Source organism: Opisthorchis viverrini (assembly GCF_000715545.1).
Source record: "Opisthorchis viverrini unplaced genomic scaffold opera_v5_4, whole genome shotgun sequence".
NCBI classification, from domain to species: domain Eukaryota; kingdom Metazoa; phylum Platyhelminthes; class Trematoda; order Opisthorchiida; family Opisthorchiidae; genus Opisthorchis; species Opisthorchis viverrini.
Window position 1 is genome coordinate 814,215 of NW_008751660.1, and position 17,128 is coordinate 831,342.

The 17,128-nt window shown below is 43.3% G+C and overlaps 1 protein-coding gene across 1 annotated transcript; it reads left to right on the top strand.

Annotated features, from left to right (window-relative positions):
- Nucleotides 1–125: 125 nt before the first annotated feature.
- On the top strand, nucleotides 126–14,011 carry T265_00414 (hypothetical protein; the record flags this gene model as incomplete). Its single annotated transcript, XM_009164187.1, has 2 exons — nucleotides 126–215; nucleotides 13,832–14,011. 2 exons carry the CDS (start codon nucleotides 126–128, stop codon nucleotides 14,009–14,011), a joined length of 270 nt encoding a protein of 89 aa, XP_009162451.1.
- Between the last annotated feature and the right edge of the window lie 3,117 nt (nucleotides 14,012–17,128).

Consider the following 17,128-nt stretch of genomic DNA (forward strand, 5'->3'; position numbering starts at 1 on the left):
GCAGAGTGGTGGTAAAACGACTGTGATGTTCCGATAAGTGGTTCGGAATTCCATCTTATGCGATGGGTGCACTGGAAATCCGATGATTAACAGATAGCTGATGTCGACGCTTGTTGTACACCATCATGTTTTTGCCTATTGATGAATCGCATCAGACCTCTGCATCTGCACTCATCCCTCTTATTGCTTCGGGTCCACACGGGTCTGAAGAGCTTGTAAGCGGCACCATTTTTGACTCTGACCGTGACTACCGGACTATGCTCAGACGTTCTATGATTTAACTACGGATTGCTGGTTAGTCCAATTTGAACGTCCGCTATACAGTGATCGCTTCAAGACTGTTGTTTTTAATAAAGGGACACTTTACTCCTGTTACCAAGAGCCGAGTAGGGAAAATTGTATGCTGCATATAAGGTCCGTCAATACGGGCCTAGATTGGGTTCGGGTGAGAGAGTATCTTCCTCTGAAGTGCTTTTCAAGCGAGGCCGCTGTAATCGGATGACATTAGGTTGATCTTGTGAACACCGAAAGAACCGTGGTGAGGTCAAAAGCCTCTGAAAATACGATGGATTCTTAGTTTGTTAGGAGACCAAATATACATCCCTATACAAGGCCATCAAGGCTATCCGGCATGCAGGACCTAAGCCAGCTTCCTGAATATTGTATGTTTGGGACGAGATTCACCTAATCGACAGGAGTCTTCCACTGCTGCGCAGGACACCCTAAACAGTAGAATTACTATTTTAAGCAACCCAAAGCTTTATGTATTTATTTACTCTGGAAGGCGCCATACTTTTTCTGCGCAGAACTATCTTCCAAACGCCGTATGTGTGACAGATTTAAATCAAGCATGGATGGACCATGGGACATCGATCTAAAAATTAGTCGATTTATTCGGTGTTTCCTCCAGCTCAGCGTGGATACACCACCTTTATGCGAACTACTTGGTTAGAACTTTCTTCAAGTCGTCCAACGTCAAAGTCCTATTTTTTCCGCATGACCGAGAAGAAGAAATTTAATCCACAGAGTTTGGTTCTTTCCGCTGACTGCACAGCTTTGAGGATCCCGGCAACTTCCATTTCGTTCACTGTTTGATGTTTGATAAAGGCCGACTCATGCGTCTCAATGTTAAGTACACCATGCTGGCTGCAACCGGCTACAACAGATGAGTTCACGGTACACTGATTCGGAAAATGCGCAGCACCTCTAGTCACTCATCACACGTACGGTTGTTCCGTTGGTGCTTGTTCTGGCCATTGGATCGGCTATTTTTGGCTGTGTTTCCCCTACCGAGTCCGACAAGCTCCATTTCAGCCATGCCTCACAGGCCGAAGTAAAACACTTACGGGTGCGGTGTGGGCAGTCATTGGGGACTGGAGGATGGATAGCGAAGCAAAGGTGGTATAGCGAGAAATGCAATCCAGCACATTTCGCGACAGTTCACGGGTACCGAGATCTGCTCATGGCTACGAAAAAGACCCGGTAACACAACTTAAATTCGTCCGGAAAGTGACCTCCCACCTTCCAGAAAATCACTGGTGCGTGCACCGGACTGACCTGAACACCAGTGGGCGATAAACTTCCTCATGTTTTGAAACTCAAAGTTGATCCCAAGTTCTCTCGAGCTCATCAGTTGCGCTGGCTAAACACAACCATCCCTCTCTAGTGAAAAATTCCGGAACTCGGCTGAACAAAGGCAAATGCTATCTGGATTATGTGTTTGCCTCGCACACGATTGTGAGCTTGAGGGAGGCTCGAAAAGCCTGCCAACAGTATTGCACAAACAGTCGATGAGATCGGGGGACTTGGTTGATACGCTGATAAAGTGATTGCCGTACTAAAAATCATGATACTAAGAACCTAAAAACGATTGCAGCAAAGTCAGCCACCCGAAATCACTATTTTTTTGGTATTGGACGACCGAACACAGAAATTGGTACTCTATGGGTATGTTTGATGTTGTAATGTGGCTGCACGTTTGTTCACTTCATCTACCGATAAAGAGCAGCCACCGACTGGAAGACACTTTCGGGGACTCGCTGCACAACCAGTGTAGACAACACAGGCCACCTGTTCTCACAGGCAGTTTTCTTCACGAATGATACTCAGCAGTATGCATTTGAGAGATTCGGAATGAGTGTAGAGCAAACTTCCCAACGCGTAACTGCTGTCAGCCTACACTGCATGGCAGTGCGGGATCGATGGATGTGAAAAATCGCTATTCTGCATCAGCTGAAGCCATTGCACAGAGACCATTTAGAATACTCAGAAATTTCTTGCGCCTGTGTTTGACTGCAGAGACGCATTTACCACCAAGGGGATAGTTGATACTTGAACAACGAGGTTTAAGGGAATGGGTTTTGAGAAAAATACCAGCCACATACCGCTTTGCGTCAAATATAAGGCTAAACTCGTAGTTTGGGTCAAAATTTTTACTAAAACAACCGGGTGCTTTTTCTTGGGTGATGTGGCCCCCTAGGTGTTTACTGATAACGTCTAGTTTCTATCCCTGCTGGTCTTATCATACGGGCACCTGCTGTAACAAACTCTATTGGGCAGAAATGAGTCCAATTGATGTTTGGTTTCTGAACCCATTTTCGAAGTTCAACATTGATCGAAATTCAAATGCACACAAATTTCGTCAGCCTCCATTATGATCATCCCAGAGTTGTATCTGCGGCGCACAGAACATCACTCAGTAACCCGCGAAATACACTCATTTGCAAACAAATTTGGTTTTGCGAGAGACACCGGGAACCCAGCTGAATCACTCGTTTGTGATGTTTTCAGGCGCCCGCTTGTTTTCGCTCCCGTTCGAATGGAAATATTAGAATTTTCCACAAATCCTCCAAGGCAACTGTGCGCTAAATTTATGGTCAACTTTGACTTGGCATGCGAGGATCTCATAAAACATCACTTTGTGCTCTGAGATGTAACGAATGGATTGGGGTTAATCTAAAATACGCCGAAATTTTATGGAGTTCCAGGGCGTGTATATTTTTTTCTATTTTATTATCACACAGTTGATAGGTAATGGCGTTGGCAATTAACTTGGTCGTTTTTTTCACCCATCCCAAAGTGAAGTGTTTGTCAGTTCCAAAGGTTTTCTAAAATCATCAAAGCCGTTACTGTAATCTCAAATTGTAAACTCCCTTATTTCTGAAACAGTAACTGACGTTTGAGAAATACACTCATTTGCAAAACAATTTGGTTTTCACGAGAGACTCAACTGAATCTCTTGTTTATGATATTCAGCTAGATCGAAGAGTTTTCAGCAACCTTGTGAGTAGCTTCCTTTATGAAAGTAACTGACTTTATTCGTGTCACAATGAACATGTGGCTTATTACTGAGAGGTCTTTCCACTTGAGGGGCATTCTTTTGTGATCTTTGTTTCTCTTTGTATTTTTGCTGCTCGCTGTCCCGATGTCAGTTCATTCGTTACTTAGGTTAGAATGCATCTGTCGGCCCTCCAGATTGCCTCATTTCAGTGGTGCAGAATGCCAAATCTTCAAATGCAGCGTTGCTATATAATCCTGAAGGGCCTACTTCAAGATGCTACACTGTTGACCAGTCTTCCGTCCACTCATCCGCTTTTTGGAGAAAAACGTATCCGAAGAAGACCATATAGAAGCGACACAAACCAGTCGCATTTGCAGTCACAGCTAGAACCGGGGTAGTGAAGACAGAAGAAGCGTCTGATACGAAGTCTGCAATACAAGATGTACGGATTTTAGCTGGTACTGCGTGACAAAGTGCAGATAGTGATACTATATGCGCAGTATGACTGCAGTATCAAGGAGTCTGCGCTTCAGTTTGCAGGTTAGGCACGGCCAGTGATGAAAAAACTTTTCGAGACATCTGAAGAAATCCCGATGCATTGACAGAGTAAATAACACAGAAGACGCATTGTGTAAGGTTCGTGTAATGTTCCATATGAAGCAGATTGTTAGTTTGAGACGAGTGTTCGTGAAGTTTTCCAGCAGTGTAAAACTTGAGAAATATACGCTGCTAGATCACAGAGGAAGGTTGACTTTGCAGGTTCGCCAATCTGCCTACATTTTAATGGCTGTATCGGGAGACTGTGGAAGATTGACAGATATTCTGCACTGGTATTCAAACAACAAAGACGTGTTTTCCGTCCTTTCAACCTGCGACGTCAGTTTACATCAGGACAGCAAGTTTTGCACAGTTGAGGTCCCAATATAGACCATAACGTTGTATGAATTATCACGTGAAACACAAGGATAAGTTTATTCATCAGGCGTGTTGAATCTTCTCTTTTCTTTCAGATAAACCAACCGGACTGTTGCTGGAGTATAAGTGGCATTTCTAAAGATCATATCATACAGTTGGGCTGAAACATCAACTACTTCCACAAGTTGTAGAGATGAATGAAATCAACATTGCCTGGCCTTGAGAAAATGAGGGTTTCACCACTTGGCGTCCGTAACGTACACAAATTTGAACAAAACATTAGAAAACTAGTGGAATTGTAAGGAGAGCGTCCTTGGCGCAGTCAAGTCGCATGGACTAATTCCTTCAATATACTTCAAGGAGAAGATCTGGGGAACCCGATGGGTTTAACCGAACAACTTGACTGAGTCTAGGAAGATCGCTTATACGACTTTAGAACAATGACTCCTGGTTGCTTTAGTCGTATGCTTTTGTGCGAGTAGAATTCCAGAAAAGATTCAGAATATTCAAATTCTTATGTCCCGCACACAAGGCAACCCTGCGACAACAGAATTTACTAGTGGGTTACAGTAGAACTATTGAAAGAAACACGAACATGATAGACGTGCGCATCTGGATGTCCAGTGAATCATGAGTGGAGCCAATCAGCGCATTGGGTCAATCCTGGACCACATCATCCTAGGCACAACACGTGAATAACAGCGTATAGACGGGAAGTATGAAATGGTCATGAACCATAAAGCAAACTACTCAAAAGGTTGCCGAAAACTCTTCGACAGCCCACGACCGTTTCACAGCGCTCATCAGGTAGGCGCATTCCCCCGAGTTTCCGTCAACCTCATGTTCTACTTGAACCCAAATTGCACTGTTTTTGAGAAATACACTCGTTTGCAAATTAACTTGGTTTTCACGAGAGACTCAACTGTTTCTCTCGTTTATTTTCAGCAACAACGAAAATATACTGCGATATCTCGAATATCGTGCCAACTGAAACCTGAGGCGGCCTGTGTGCAGCACTTTCAGTTGTACAATATCATAAACGAAAGATTCAGTTGAGTAGTCATGAACCAGTTAAACTGGGGAGATAGCATAGTGCTAAGTTTATGCAGATAACAATGTAACGGCGCATACTACTGATGAGGCATGCGAGTAATATGTTCTATCCTTGCTCCGCTTTGTATCTGTTGAAAAGTGGGATTTATGACGGAGTTTGTGGAATTGCTTTGCAGCATCCGTTTATATTTAAGTAATAGTCAACAAACATCCGGAAAATTTCAGGAAGACGCTTTCGAGAAGAAGACGGATATGCAGTTTTTACAGACAAGATGCGTATGAGAGTTGTGCTTCCCTGTCCAATAGTCTGTAACTGTTCATTTGGTGTTTTCCAACGAATTGCTCTGAAGCGATGGCCTCCTTCCTTTCACCAGTATCATATACTATCTCAGTGAAATATCCTTTTATTTGTACAAACCTCGGGGAGGGGGGAGAGATAATCCCACAGCCTCTCCAGCTTGAGTGGCCTCACAAGTTGGATTATGAGATGGTGCAATTAGATGGCTCGGTGATGCATTTATGGGGTCAGTCAATATACCGGTACAACGACTTTTCTTTGTTAACAACATTGCTCCTAGTAGCCGAAAGTCGCTTGAGCAACAAAGCACTCAGCAGAGGACTGTGTGAATTCAAGGGGTGAGGTGTTGTAACCCTGAGTGACTATCAGCTACACATTTACTCCCCGTTTCAAACAAAAGTGAGACCGAATCTCAAGCAACACTATCTAAATCACACATAATTTTGGACTCCGTATCGATCGGCCGATACGGTGGTTCCCTTACCTGTAGCCATTGCCCACTGATGTTGGGCCTGAGATCACGCGCTTCAGTTCATTCATTTGTGTTAAATAGTGATTTTATTGCACAAATTTTCACAAAGTAATACCAAGGGGTCGGTTTTTAATGAGCAAAAGGGCATCTTTGCTTCGGTGACGCGAATACGAGTTAATTCTTCAAACCACTGGATCTCTGCCCCCAATCCTGTGCAGTATGAGTTTTTTATATACCTAACCAATACCTGCTGCAAGGGAAGTGGAGTGATACTCGAGAGGACAGTTTTGGTATGTTTTACTAAGCAAATGAGGGAGCTTTGAAACCATTCGTTTCATGCCTAGCCTGCCCACTGTTCCAGAGTAACAAGCTCGTTTACATCAGAATTTCCCTATGAGATTTAGGGGTATTTTCACTGCCAATAGTTTATGATTAAGAGACGGAAGATCGGGTAACAGCTCCACAAAGCGATATGTTTATGATACGGGCAAAGACTATGGTTTTAGAAAAAGCAAGACCGAGAACACCATCAGTTGAGGGAGAAATGGTTTACGTCTGTCTGATTTTCAGGGGTGACCATGTAGCCGAAAGGGTATCTCAAAGTTTCCAAACGGGATTAGAGACGACTTTCACGGCACCAGCTTCAGAAATACTATCCTCGAGCACACTACTAAAGATCGATTTGCCGCGGTCTGCGACCAGCCTTTGTGTTTACCCGTTCGAATGCTTATGATCATGTATTGTCTGGTAGAAGCAGTTTAGTTAATACATTGAATAAAATCCCAGTTAGACCATACGAGTGGTGGCGTACTGAATTATGGCCTACCGTTGAAAGTCTACAAAAGCTCGTGTGCTCGCCGTGGCCAGCTGCACAGACCCGGCCACGGCATGCAAAAAAAAACGATCAGCCCAAAAGGCCCGAGACAAAGACAAACCGGAACAGTCCTGATTAACACTGACGCCCGTACCCCAGCTTGTCCTGATTACACGCAACTAATCGTCATCTAGATTTTGAATGACCTTGGTAAGTTTCTGTTCATATTTTTTATTATGCTGTAAATTGTCTGGGAACTACATACTGAGAACACTACTTTTCCACTATTTCATTATTTCAGTGGCATCTCCGGGTGTATTTAAGTGCTAGCTGGGAACGTTCGCTATTGTTTTTCATTAAAGTTTAAATGTTAAACGGTCTTCTCCACTTGTGATTATGATCACGTAATAATCACTCACCTGGCGTGGTGGCGAGGGTCCTGTGGGACAGTGGCAATCGTACTGTTAATCACCTCAACTTCATCCACATCTGATAGGTAGAGCTTATAATCTTCTGACGGCAATCAAAGTACCGTTGGATTCTTCCAACAGTGGAAAAGAAGTAACCAAGCTAAACTCGCCAGTCAAATATGCAGGTGATTCCTCGATTGCATAAAACAAAAGTAAGACGTTCCAGTATAAGAGCGATGCCATAGTAAACTCAAGTTAAAAATATTTCAGGATACAGCAGTTTCCGTTTCCTTATGGTGTAACCTTGTTAAGGTTGACAACTTTTGTGTTTCTTCATTCGGAGAATCCAGCAGCTAGTTCTGGAACAAGTTCCTAGGAGCGTTCTTCTTCAGCCTGGGCTACTTTTGTAATCAATGGGGAAAGAACTCCTCCGTCGACTGCAAGGATCTCGTTTAATGTGTTGCGCAACTAGTACAAAACATGCGATTATGCATCAGCCAATAAGTTGTCCAGCTGCCACATTTATCAACCACGAGGAGACGTTGACGAGACACTTGATTTTGGTAAAAACAACTGTTCACCAACCTGGTCCCTTAACTTAGGTTGGGCTTTACGTGACAGTCTGCAGATTTGGAATGCCACCCAACCCATTTTACTGTGGGGTTTTTGGACTAGTTAACATGACATCTTACAGACCTGGACCAATACGCTCATTTGCGTACCAATTCAGCTGAGTTCCAGGTGAGTCTCTCGTCAAAACTAAATTGCTATGCAGATGAGCGTGTCAGTCGAATTTCATGCAATTTGGGTTCAAGTAGAACATAAGGTTGACGGAAAATCGAGGAATCCATCTACCTAATGAGCCCCAAAGAAGGGGGAAGCCGAAGATCTTTCAACAGCCTTATGAGTATTACGTGTACGGAATCTTACCAACCTGATTAATTCACAAGCCAATTGAGCACACTTTCGGAACACCTACTAGCATTGGGTTTCTACAACAGTATCCGACTAAAGCAACTGGCAATAACATTCTCCAAAGTCAACTGGATTACCCTGTTCATGACATTCAACTGCAACACATGAAAGATTCTTGTAAACGCGCCGCTTCATAGATACTAAAAGAAAAAGGTCAAGGTAACCTTGGGCCGTTGATTTTAGTGGCCAGCCAGAAAGCCGCCTTCGGCTGATACACTTAACTCCGAATGCTTCACTAACATACTAACGTCCAGCCCGGTCGTAGCGTGACGGACTTTCATCCTGTCAAAACCCAACACCACTGCTCATTCAGCTGTACAACAACTTGGTGTTGCAGGGTTTGACTGAATGATAAGGTTACCATGAATAGTTAGAGATTATCATTCACATCATTGAAAAAGAAAAAAACGACCTGTGTCAAGAATACAAACCGGAATCTCAAGCTTAGTCCCTCGTTGAACGCCATAATGCCTATGGTTTGTGTCTGGCCGGGTAACAAGTTTGACAAAAATTGCCATTCCGATGGAAAACGACCTTGCTGGTCAACGGGGCCCAAATATAAATTTCATAAAGCCTGTCAGTTCTCCAAATCATCCCTTAACAATTGTTCACCTATACTTCCTCCCTATCTGCACTCAGCCGATTGCCAGACGAGTCATTTTATTCCGGACAGCCAACTTGGAGCATGAGATCCTTCTATTCCCAGTATCCTACTCGCTGTATACAACGAAAGTCACATAGTGGATTTGCTTTGCACCAGTCGCAGGTGCGTCGGTTGTCACCTGTCCAACCAGCATAGTGAGTGAAAGCATCGATCATCCCCCGGGTTTCCCTGAACGCTTCGGCCATGAGACCCAGACAGCACTGGCTATCGACCAATCTAACCTCAGCAAACCTTGCCATCAAGATTGGGCTAAGGCTAGCTGGCCTTGTTTGTGAACTCGTGGGAATGTGCGTCCACTGGCACACTTTAAATGTATTTCCATGGCATAGTCTGTTGAGGCCCCGGTCCCTCAGAGGTGCGCTCAGGTGCGCGTTTGTTTGAGCGCACCGGCGGTTTTTTAATGAAAAATTTGGTTGGGGCGACCGATGTTTTTTATAAGATGGAGGCACTTGATTTACAGTTAAAAAATCTCAGCAGATAGTGAGTGCATTTGAGCAAAGGCAGTCAGAACACAATGTTGATAAAGTGGCTTTGGCTATAGCTTTTTGAAGACATAGCAATCGAGTAGCTTGTTAAAAAGCGCCTCGACCCAGTTATGCTTGACAGAAAACACTGGAGTGGATAAGCAAAATCCTCAATAAAGACTGTAACGTAACTTTGTCGGTGCACAATTATCGTTGATCCCGGAAGCCCGTTGTCAGGTCGGTACATATCTACCGGTTAAAATGACCTTAAATAATGAAATAAACAGTTGGGCCTGGTTGTTAAATTAAAAAAGCGGAATAATAGACAACTGGTTGTCAGTAAGACTCAAGTCTCATTTAATTGGAGGGTGTAAACTGATCCAATGGGCCACTGAGTAACTGGGTTGATTGATTCGTGTCACGTGAACAAGGCAGACCCAGAGCTGGTACCGATCGCTTTCGATAGCATGGAACTATGTTTCCCAACCATATTGCAACTATCTCGGCGATAGCCAAGCAATGTCGTTGGATCAATATTGGGAGCCTATTAGTTACTCGACAGATTACGTGAAGCGGCTCGTTCGGATTGGGCAGTGACCATTACCAATAATGTATGACTCATTCTAGCTTTTGACCCAGCCAGTATTTTTCCTGTGCGAACACTAATTGACTCGCTAGATAGGTCAGTAACGTCAGACGTAATATACAAAATATTTATAAGAATACGGAAATAATATCCAGCAACGGCAACCACTTTTCTGAAGTCTCTGCAGCCGCCAATCGTTCCCTGATGGAAGGTTCATTTTGGGATACTTCCATGGAATAGTTCACATATGGCTTACTTTAGACCGCAGGGTGAGTTGTGTTCAACAGATCTGCGAACCCTGCACTTTCAATTTGAGTGGTAAACACGACTGCTTTGCAACTGATGTGTAAAAAAACGTTCTAAGGTGGTTGTGGTCACGTGCACATTCCAGTCATCAATCGTCAAGGAAGAGAAGTCATCCTAAGTTCTTCAGTGCGTGACTAATTTTCGCACATCTCTTTCCTGTAATGGTGACATAAAAGATTGCCGTGACGTCCACATTATCCGCAGGTATCTTAAGGGATAAAAATGTCCTATTTGCTATTAAGATTATGTATATGTGTCGTATCGTCAGGACACATGGAGCATGCTACTGGAATACTGATGTCATATTGCGGGTATAAAATTCTCGAATATGAAAATAATAGGAGATCCTGGACGGCATGTTTTTTTTTTGTTTACCATATCGTATTTTATGATGTTGGCAGAGAAACAGTCGAAAAACAAAGTCACAGTCCATACAGTTGTCCATTAGCCGCACAATGCTCTTAGCTACAAAACCTTTACGAGTGGAGTAAAGGTTTTTGCGCCAAAATGTTGCATTTTGTTACGTATGTGCTCAAACCAAAAATGATTGTAATCTACATTCATATTTTTGCAGCTCACCAAATTTCATTGTCCACTGAAGCAACCATACTTCTGGTGGGAAAGTTTGGTGGAATAATTTCGCAGAATCGCTGAGACCCCTGGATGCCTAAGTGGAGCCCAAAAGTTTAGACTGGCACTCTGAACTCACTTGCCTGATTGTTTTGGTCCATCAGGGACACGTCATAAATTTCGAAATTCAGTTCCATTGGGATGCCTAAGTGGAGCCCAAAAGTTTAGACTGGCACTCTGAACTCACTTGCCTGATTGTTTTGGTCCATCAGGGACACGTCATAAATTTCGAAATTTCAGTTCCATTGTGCGACTACCGAACACCATCTATATACACTAGATGACTGAAGAAATCATCATCCTTGTTGGAAGTCCATAGGTGTGCAAACCGAGCAGCAGTCACATCGTTTCTTGGGGAACAATCCAAACTGCTGCGTGAACAGTCAGTCAGTTGAACCATCAATACCCAAAGCACATGGATCCCGAAAAAAGACAACAAGCCTCATGGAACTGGGTTGTTCTGGGTGTGAACACATCATTCTTAAGATAGCCAGTTCACAACCAGATCCACGACTCGGTAACTATCAGGTCTTTCGCGGGGATAAATGACCACTCCGATAACAGTAAACCTAACCCAATCTAACCCAACCTAACCCGAACTAATCTAACATAGAATATACTAGATTGAACTAAGTGCTCTGAACCAAACTAAACGAGACTGGACCAGATTGAACTAAATTTAAATGCCATTGGAAACCGAGTATCATGTGAATTCCGAGGCTATTCATTTACGGCCAACACAAAACTCATTTCTTCATCATTTATTGATGGTAATGTAACCCGTTTAGTAACCCTATATTGGTTGAACATATTCCGGTGAGATTCGTTTTCTAAATTAATAGCAGATTAGATTTGTGGACTGTAATTTTTGTTCCTCCAGACTCTCGTGTACCACTACTAACTTGAACAGGTTCCATTGGACTAGCAGCCACCCACCCAAGCCATCGTTAAGGAGTCGTTTGAACACTCTCAGTCGTTTAACCTAACTATTTCGACGTGATGTCGGTGCTTCCAGGGTTTCCAGAAACTGAGCACTGTCAAGAGATAATGGGACAGAACTTTAGTATCCGGTATTTCGTTTGTCAGTCCAATGATAGGATTCCAGCGACCAGAGAAAGGTGATATCTCCAGGGAGAACTTATCCAGGTTAGGCTAGTACACCAGTTTTCTTTACCTTTATGTTTTTCTGGTGTGCCAAACTATACGCAGGTGATGAAATACATTATTGTACAAGCTACTCGACTGCTAATGAGATACTTGCCCCAGCCACTTGTTCACGATGTTCCTTTAAACCTGTTATACCGTGCAACTGAGCGTACTCCACTACTTCTACGCCGTTTAGTGTTCAAGAAGAGCTTAAGGTTGATGGAGACCCAAAGACTACGTCTATCAGATGAGTCCCCAAAAGGCCAAGAATCATCGTGGGTTACCGAAAAATTTCAGTAACCTCATGATTAGCGTGGTCCATCGATATCTGAAATATCGTGTTAACCGACACTTGAGGCGGTTTTCATGCAGTTGAGAAAAACCGTAAACGAGAGATACAGCTGGGTTTCTCGTCACCATCAACAATAGAGTCTGCAAACCAGTCTATTTCACAATTTTTTTATCCTATGGTTGTGTACAGTTAGACATGAGAACATATTTAATGCTGAAATGGCAGGCAATATGCTGGGTCACAAATAGCGGAACTACTGTCTGTGGTGTTTCAAATCAGTGCCAAAATTAGGTTAAGGTGAGCAGGATTAATAAATGTTTCAGAATGTATCATCGCCATCAAACGCTACTGAAAGTGCGGAGAGGTAAACTTCCAACGAACCGCACAAACCATCAGTTTGATGAAATGCACATTGGATTCAGCAGAACACTTGTGAAGGACAAAAGAATGAGACCGGGTAGACTGAAACTGATGTCTTGGAGAACCAGCATGTTTGAAATTAGACACCGTGAACTAAAATTCATATTTCTGTATGTGTGTGTAATGAGTGTTTATGACAGTATTTATCAAAAGTTTGCATGTCCTTCCGTAAAATGAACAGTGCTGTATGAAGAATAGGAAACACAAGGAACACAAGGATAAACTTTTATCCAGAGGTTCATAAAAGGCTATCCAGAACTATCACAATCACCGTTCCGGAGAAAAGTCTCACGAATTCACTGTGACTGAACGGGCAATAATCTGACTCTTGAGGCATCATCAAAACCTCCAGAGGTTCATAAAAGGCTATCCAGAACTATCACAATCACCGTTCCGGAGAAAAGTCTCACGAATTCACTGTGACTGAACGGGCAATAATCTGACTCTTGAGGCATGCATCAAAACCACCGTAGCACTCTTTTTGCGGGGGGGGGGTAGACAAAATGCACCATCTGCCACAAACAATTTCCGACATTTTCATGATAGTTGACAACTTTAGAGTGACTTCACGCATTTGGATCGGAACCTCTCCATCTCACTATGAAACATCCCACTCAGTTATAAAAGCTTGCACAGAAAATGGGTTTAAGTACCCAGTCCAAGAGACAACTATGACCTAGAGACTTGTGTACACGCGTAGCCCACTCGTTTTCATTGGGTCATTCAATATTTCACACCATACTTCTTACACAGACTGACGACCAAATGCAGTGTTTTCTGTGAATGGATCAATAGATCTCAGTCCGTTTTTGTGTTTGACATCGAATCACAGATTTTTTGTTCCCATAGCGAGTGATCGTATTACGAAAAATATCACAGATCGCTAAACGGTTTCCTTCAGAGATTTTCAGGCTTCTTGCATTCTAATTAAACAACTGTTTGGTGTGCTTTATCCGGTCATTCCAGTGATTCGAACGTCCAGCAGCCGCCACGACTCCAACTCATACCAGCTTAGCTGACGGCACACGTTCCTCCAAACCATGCATACATATTCTGGCGTGTTATCTCGCGCATTGCAGTTTCACTGGTATCAGTCGATTCTGTAGAGGCCACACCAGAAATGTTCAGTACAATGCGGCCTCGTTCGTAATCACATTTTTCCCGCTTTGGAAGGCAAAATGAAGACTGAAGAGCAGAAGATTGTCTATGGCGACCGGCTGACCGAACTCGAACAAAGTCCGGCAGGTTGTGGGAAAGCGGCACCAGCGTATGCAGAAGCGCGATGAGAGACAATGTAGCAGAAAGGCATGCATGCAGGCGAACGTATAAAAAGTAAATATATGACATAAAAATCCATGAAGAGTGAAGCAAAAGACAATACCGTAACCGGTCCGCAGGTACGTAATAAGAATGCAGCTACCTAGTTCCCTTCTTTAAAGGTTGGTAGGATGTAGCATTCGATAAAATGAGCGCAAAACAAAACCATGAGGCAAAAATCGGAGAAGAACGGGCATATAATTGATTAGGACTGCAGCGTGGTGAAAGAGTCACTGGAAGGGGGCGGGCTATGAAAAATTATAGTGGTGTTGAAAAATATTGAGAGTAAAAGGGATGTTTCCGGAAGTGGCTTAGGAGTGGCAGTAGTTCTCTAGATTAGATGAATCCATTCCGACGGTGTACGGTGTCCTCCCGGATGATAAAAGAACTCGAAATGTCCGTGAAGCAAAAGGAATGCAAACCTATGGGTATAAATAAAAGCTTTCATTAAAAGAAGTCCGTATATGTTCATTGAATTCGGGTCCGGATGGCATTGGTTGGCTGTTGCATGGCCTGTGGTGTTTCCTCATGTTGTTTGCAGTGATTCTTGATGAAACCGAGCCGTTGGACGAACATTTGAGCATTCATTTTCAAACAGAGTTCAGACCAAGCGTGTGACCAATATTATTCACCTGGAAAATTTTAAATTAATACAGAGAGGCGAGATGAACCATACTTGCTGTGCATGCTGTTGTGGAGAGGACACGTGACACTGGTGAAGAAATCACATGGAGTTCTGAGGTCCTTTAGGCCGGTGGTTTTGAGACGATCGGCCGCTTTTCAAACTTTCCGGAGGCTTTCCAACGAGAATCTCGTGCTATAGGTGAGCCCGATCTCTTTGCAAAAAGCCAGGAAGCAGTGTTCATTTATTTAAGCCCTAATGCGAACCATTTTGACGAAACTTCTGGGGAGACTGTAATTGGCTTAAAGAGAATTTTCACATAAGACCTACTACTTGCTATGTTTATAGTAAACACAACGTTTAACACTGCAACTTAAGAGCTAGGTTCCAGACAACTCGAATCCACGGCCAATCGAATAAAGCAGGTGCCTGCATTGACTCAGGAGATGAAAACATTTCCTTCCGTCGGTGATTCATCACTGTAAAAGACTCTCCGTTACCTATTTCTTAGGCCGAATACAGTAACCATCAGCTGGACCGGATGTCGGTTGTCTATAATGCATGGAATCGCAGGGAGTAGCAGATAGGAAGCAGGTCGACCGATATGAACTTCCAAACTTGAGTAGACGAACAATGACGGACAATGGAGCTAGTTTTGGATTACAGCGTAGCTCACAGTAGTACGAAATTACTTGAAAAGAAAAATCAGTCGATTACAGCAGAATTTACGTTTAGTGCCAAATTCCTGGTTCCAAGAAACAATCGGGGAATGCCAGACAAATTGCCTTGCAGTAAAGTGGACCCATGATTCGCCAATTTTTAGTCAGAATTTTTCTGGCAGTTGGGCCAATATGACGAGACTTCAGATTATAATGCATCATGATTGGTAGCGTCGTTGCTTGCACCCAATTGATTCTAGTAGTAACATCGGAAAAGATATGAGGGTGCCGCTGAAGTTTAGGTTGAGGGAAGTTTTTAATTTAGTATACTTGTATACTCAGAACTGCTCTATTTCAACTGGGCTGACTGAGCGTTGTAATTTAGCGGGTGAAATAACTACCAAACAGTTTGTAACTCGAGCGAAGTGGCTACAAACTCGTCAGGTGCCCGATGTTTGATAAATGCGCCTGGCTCCAGCTGTCGTTGAACAGACCCATATCGCTCAGAAGATCCAGCCTTTAGGCCACTTGTAATCAATTCCGACAGTGAACGTCGGGCTCAAAGAACGACCTCATGCCGTCTAACTTTCGCCCGTGTGTTTCCCGACGCGCAAGTCATGACTGTGGCTATTGTCCCCAGTCTTGCACATTTGTGAGTCGATTTCTCGTAAGTTCAACCACTCTCCATTGTTTCGTGTGTGTCCTACGAGTTAGGCAAGTTCTTGGTCTAAAAGCAATTATTCTGCCACGAGCTACTTGTTTTCAGTAACACCGTAAACTCACCAAGGCGAAAAGATGTCGATAGTGGCCTGCATATCAGGCCAACGCAGTCGAAGTTTTCCAAGGCAGCTGTTGTGTTGCAAAGAGAGGACATTTTTTCCTTCGGTTGTTCTTTTAGCTGTGCGAGTTCTTCCAGGCTTTGACTATACTCACACTCCGGGGGTACGATAGTAGTACATACACTCGAACCGTGCGGACGAACCAGGCGCCTCTTCGGCGGTTACCAGAAAACTCGAACAATCGTCAAAAGTGACAGCCAAACGGCCGGAAAAGGTGCATTTTTAATGGCTCGTCTTCACGAATGGATCTACCGTACGAAGCCAAGAGATTCGTAGTTTGGATGGGACAAAAACGTTCTAAAAGTTGAAAAATTGGTGCATAACTAGTGGGACATGTATGCTTGCGCAAGAAATAAACGATTTTGACTTGAAGGTGGTGTCAAGATATGAAATAAAGAATTTCACAAACGTCTGTAAGTTGGAAATTATATACTGGTACTATCAGACACCACCTTTTCAGAACGAAACAAGTTTACAGTAGACGAAATAGTGGAAGTCATAAGGGCATGTCTGGGCCTCAGTCAGTTCGCCTCTGATTCACTGGTTTAAACTCAACAAGGTATAGCAATGGGATCTCCAATATCCCCTATTTGGCAAATATGTCAAGATATGAAATAAAGAATTTCACAAACGTCTGTAAGTTGGAAATTATATACTGGTACTATCAGACACCACCTTTTCAGAACGAAACAAGTTTACAGTAGACGAAATAGTGGAAGTCATAAGGGCATGTCTGGGCCTCAGTCAGTTCGCCTCTGATTCACTGGTTTAAACTCAACAAGGTATAGCAATGGGATCTCCAATATCCCCTATTTTGGCAAATATTTCTATGGAAGATTTTGAACAAAGAGCTTTAGCCGGATCACGGTACCCACTCAGGATATTCCCGCGCTATGTAGATGACACTTTCGTCGGGGGGAAACTAGGCATGGTTAGTGTGTTTTGTAACTAAGTCCACACATCAAA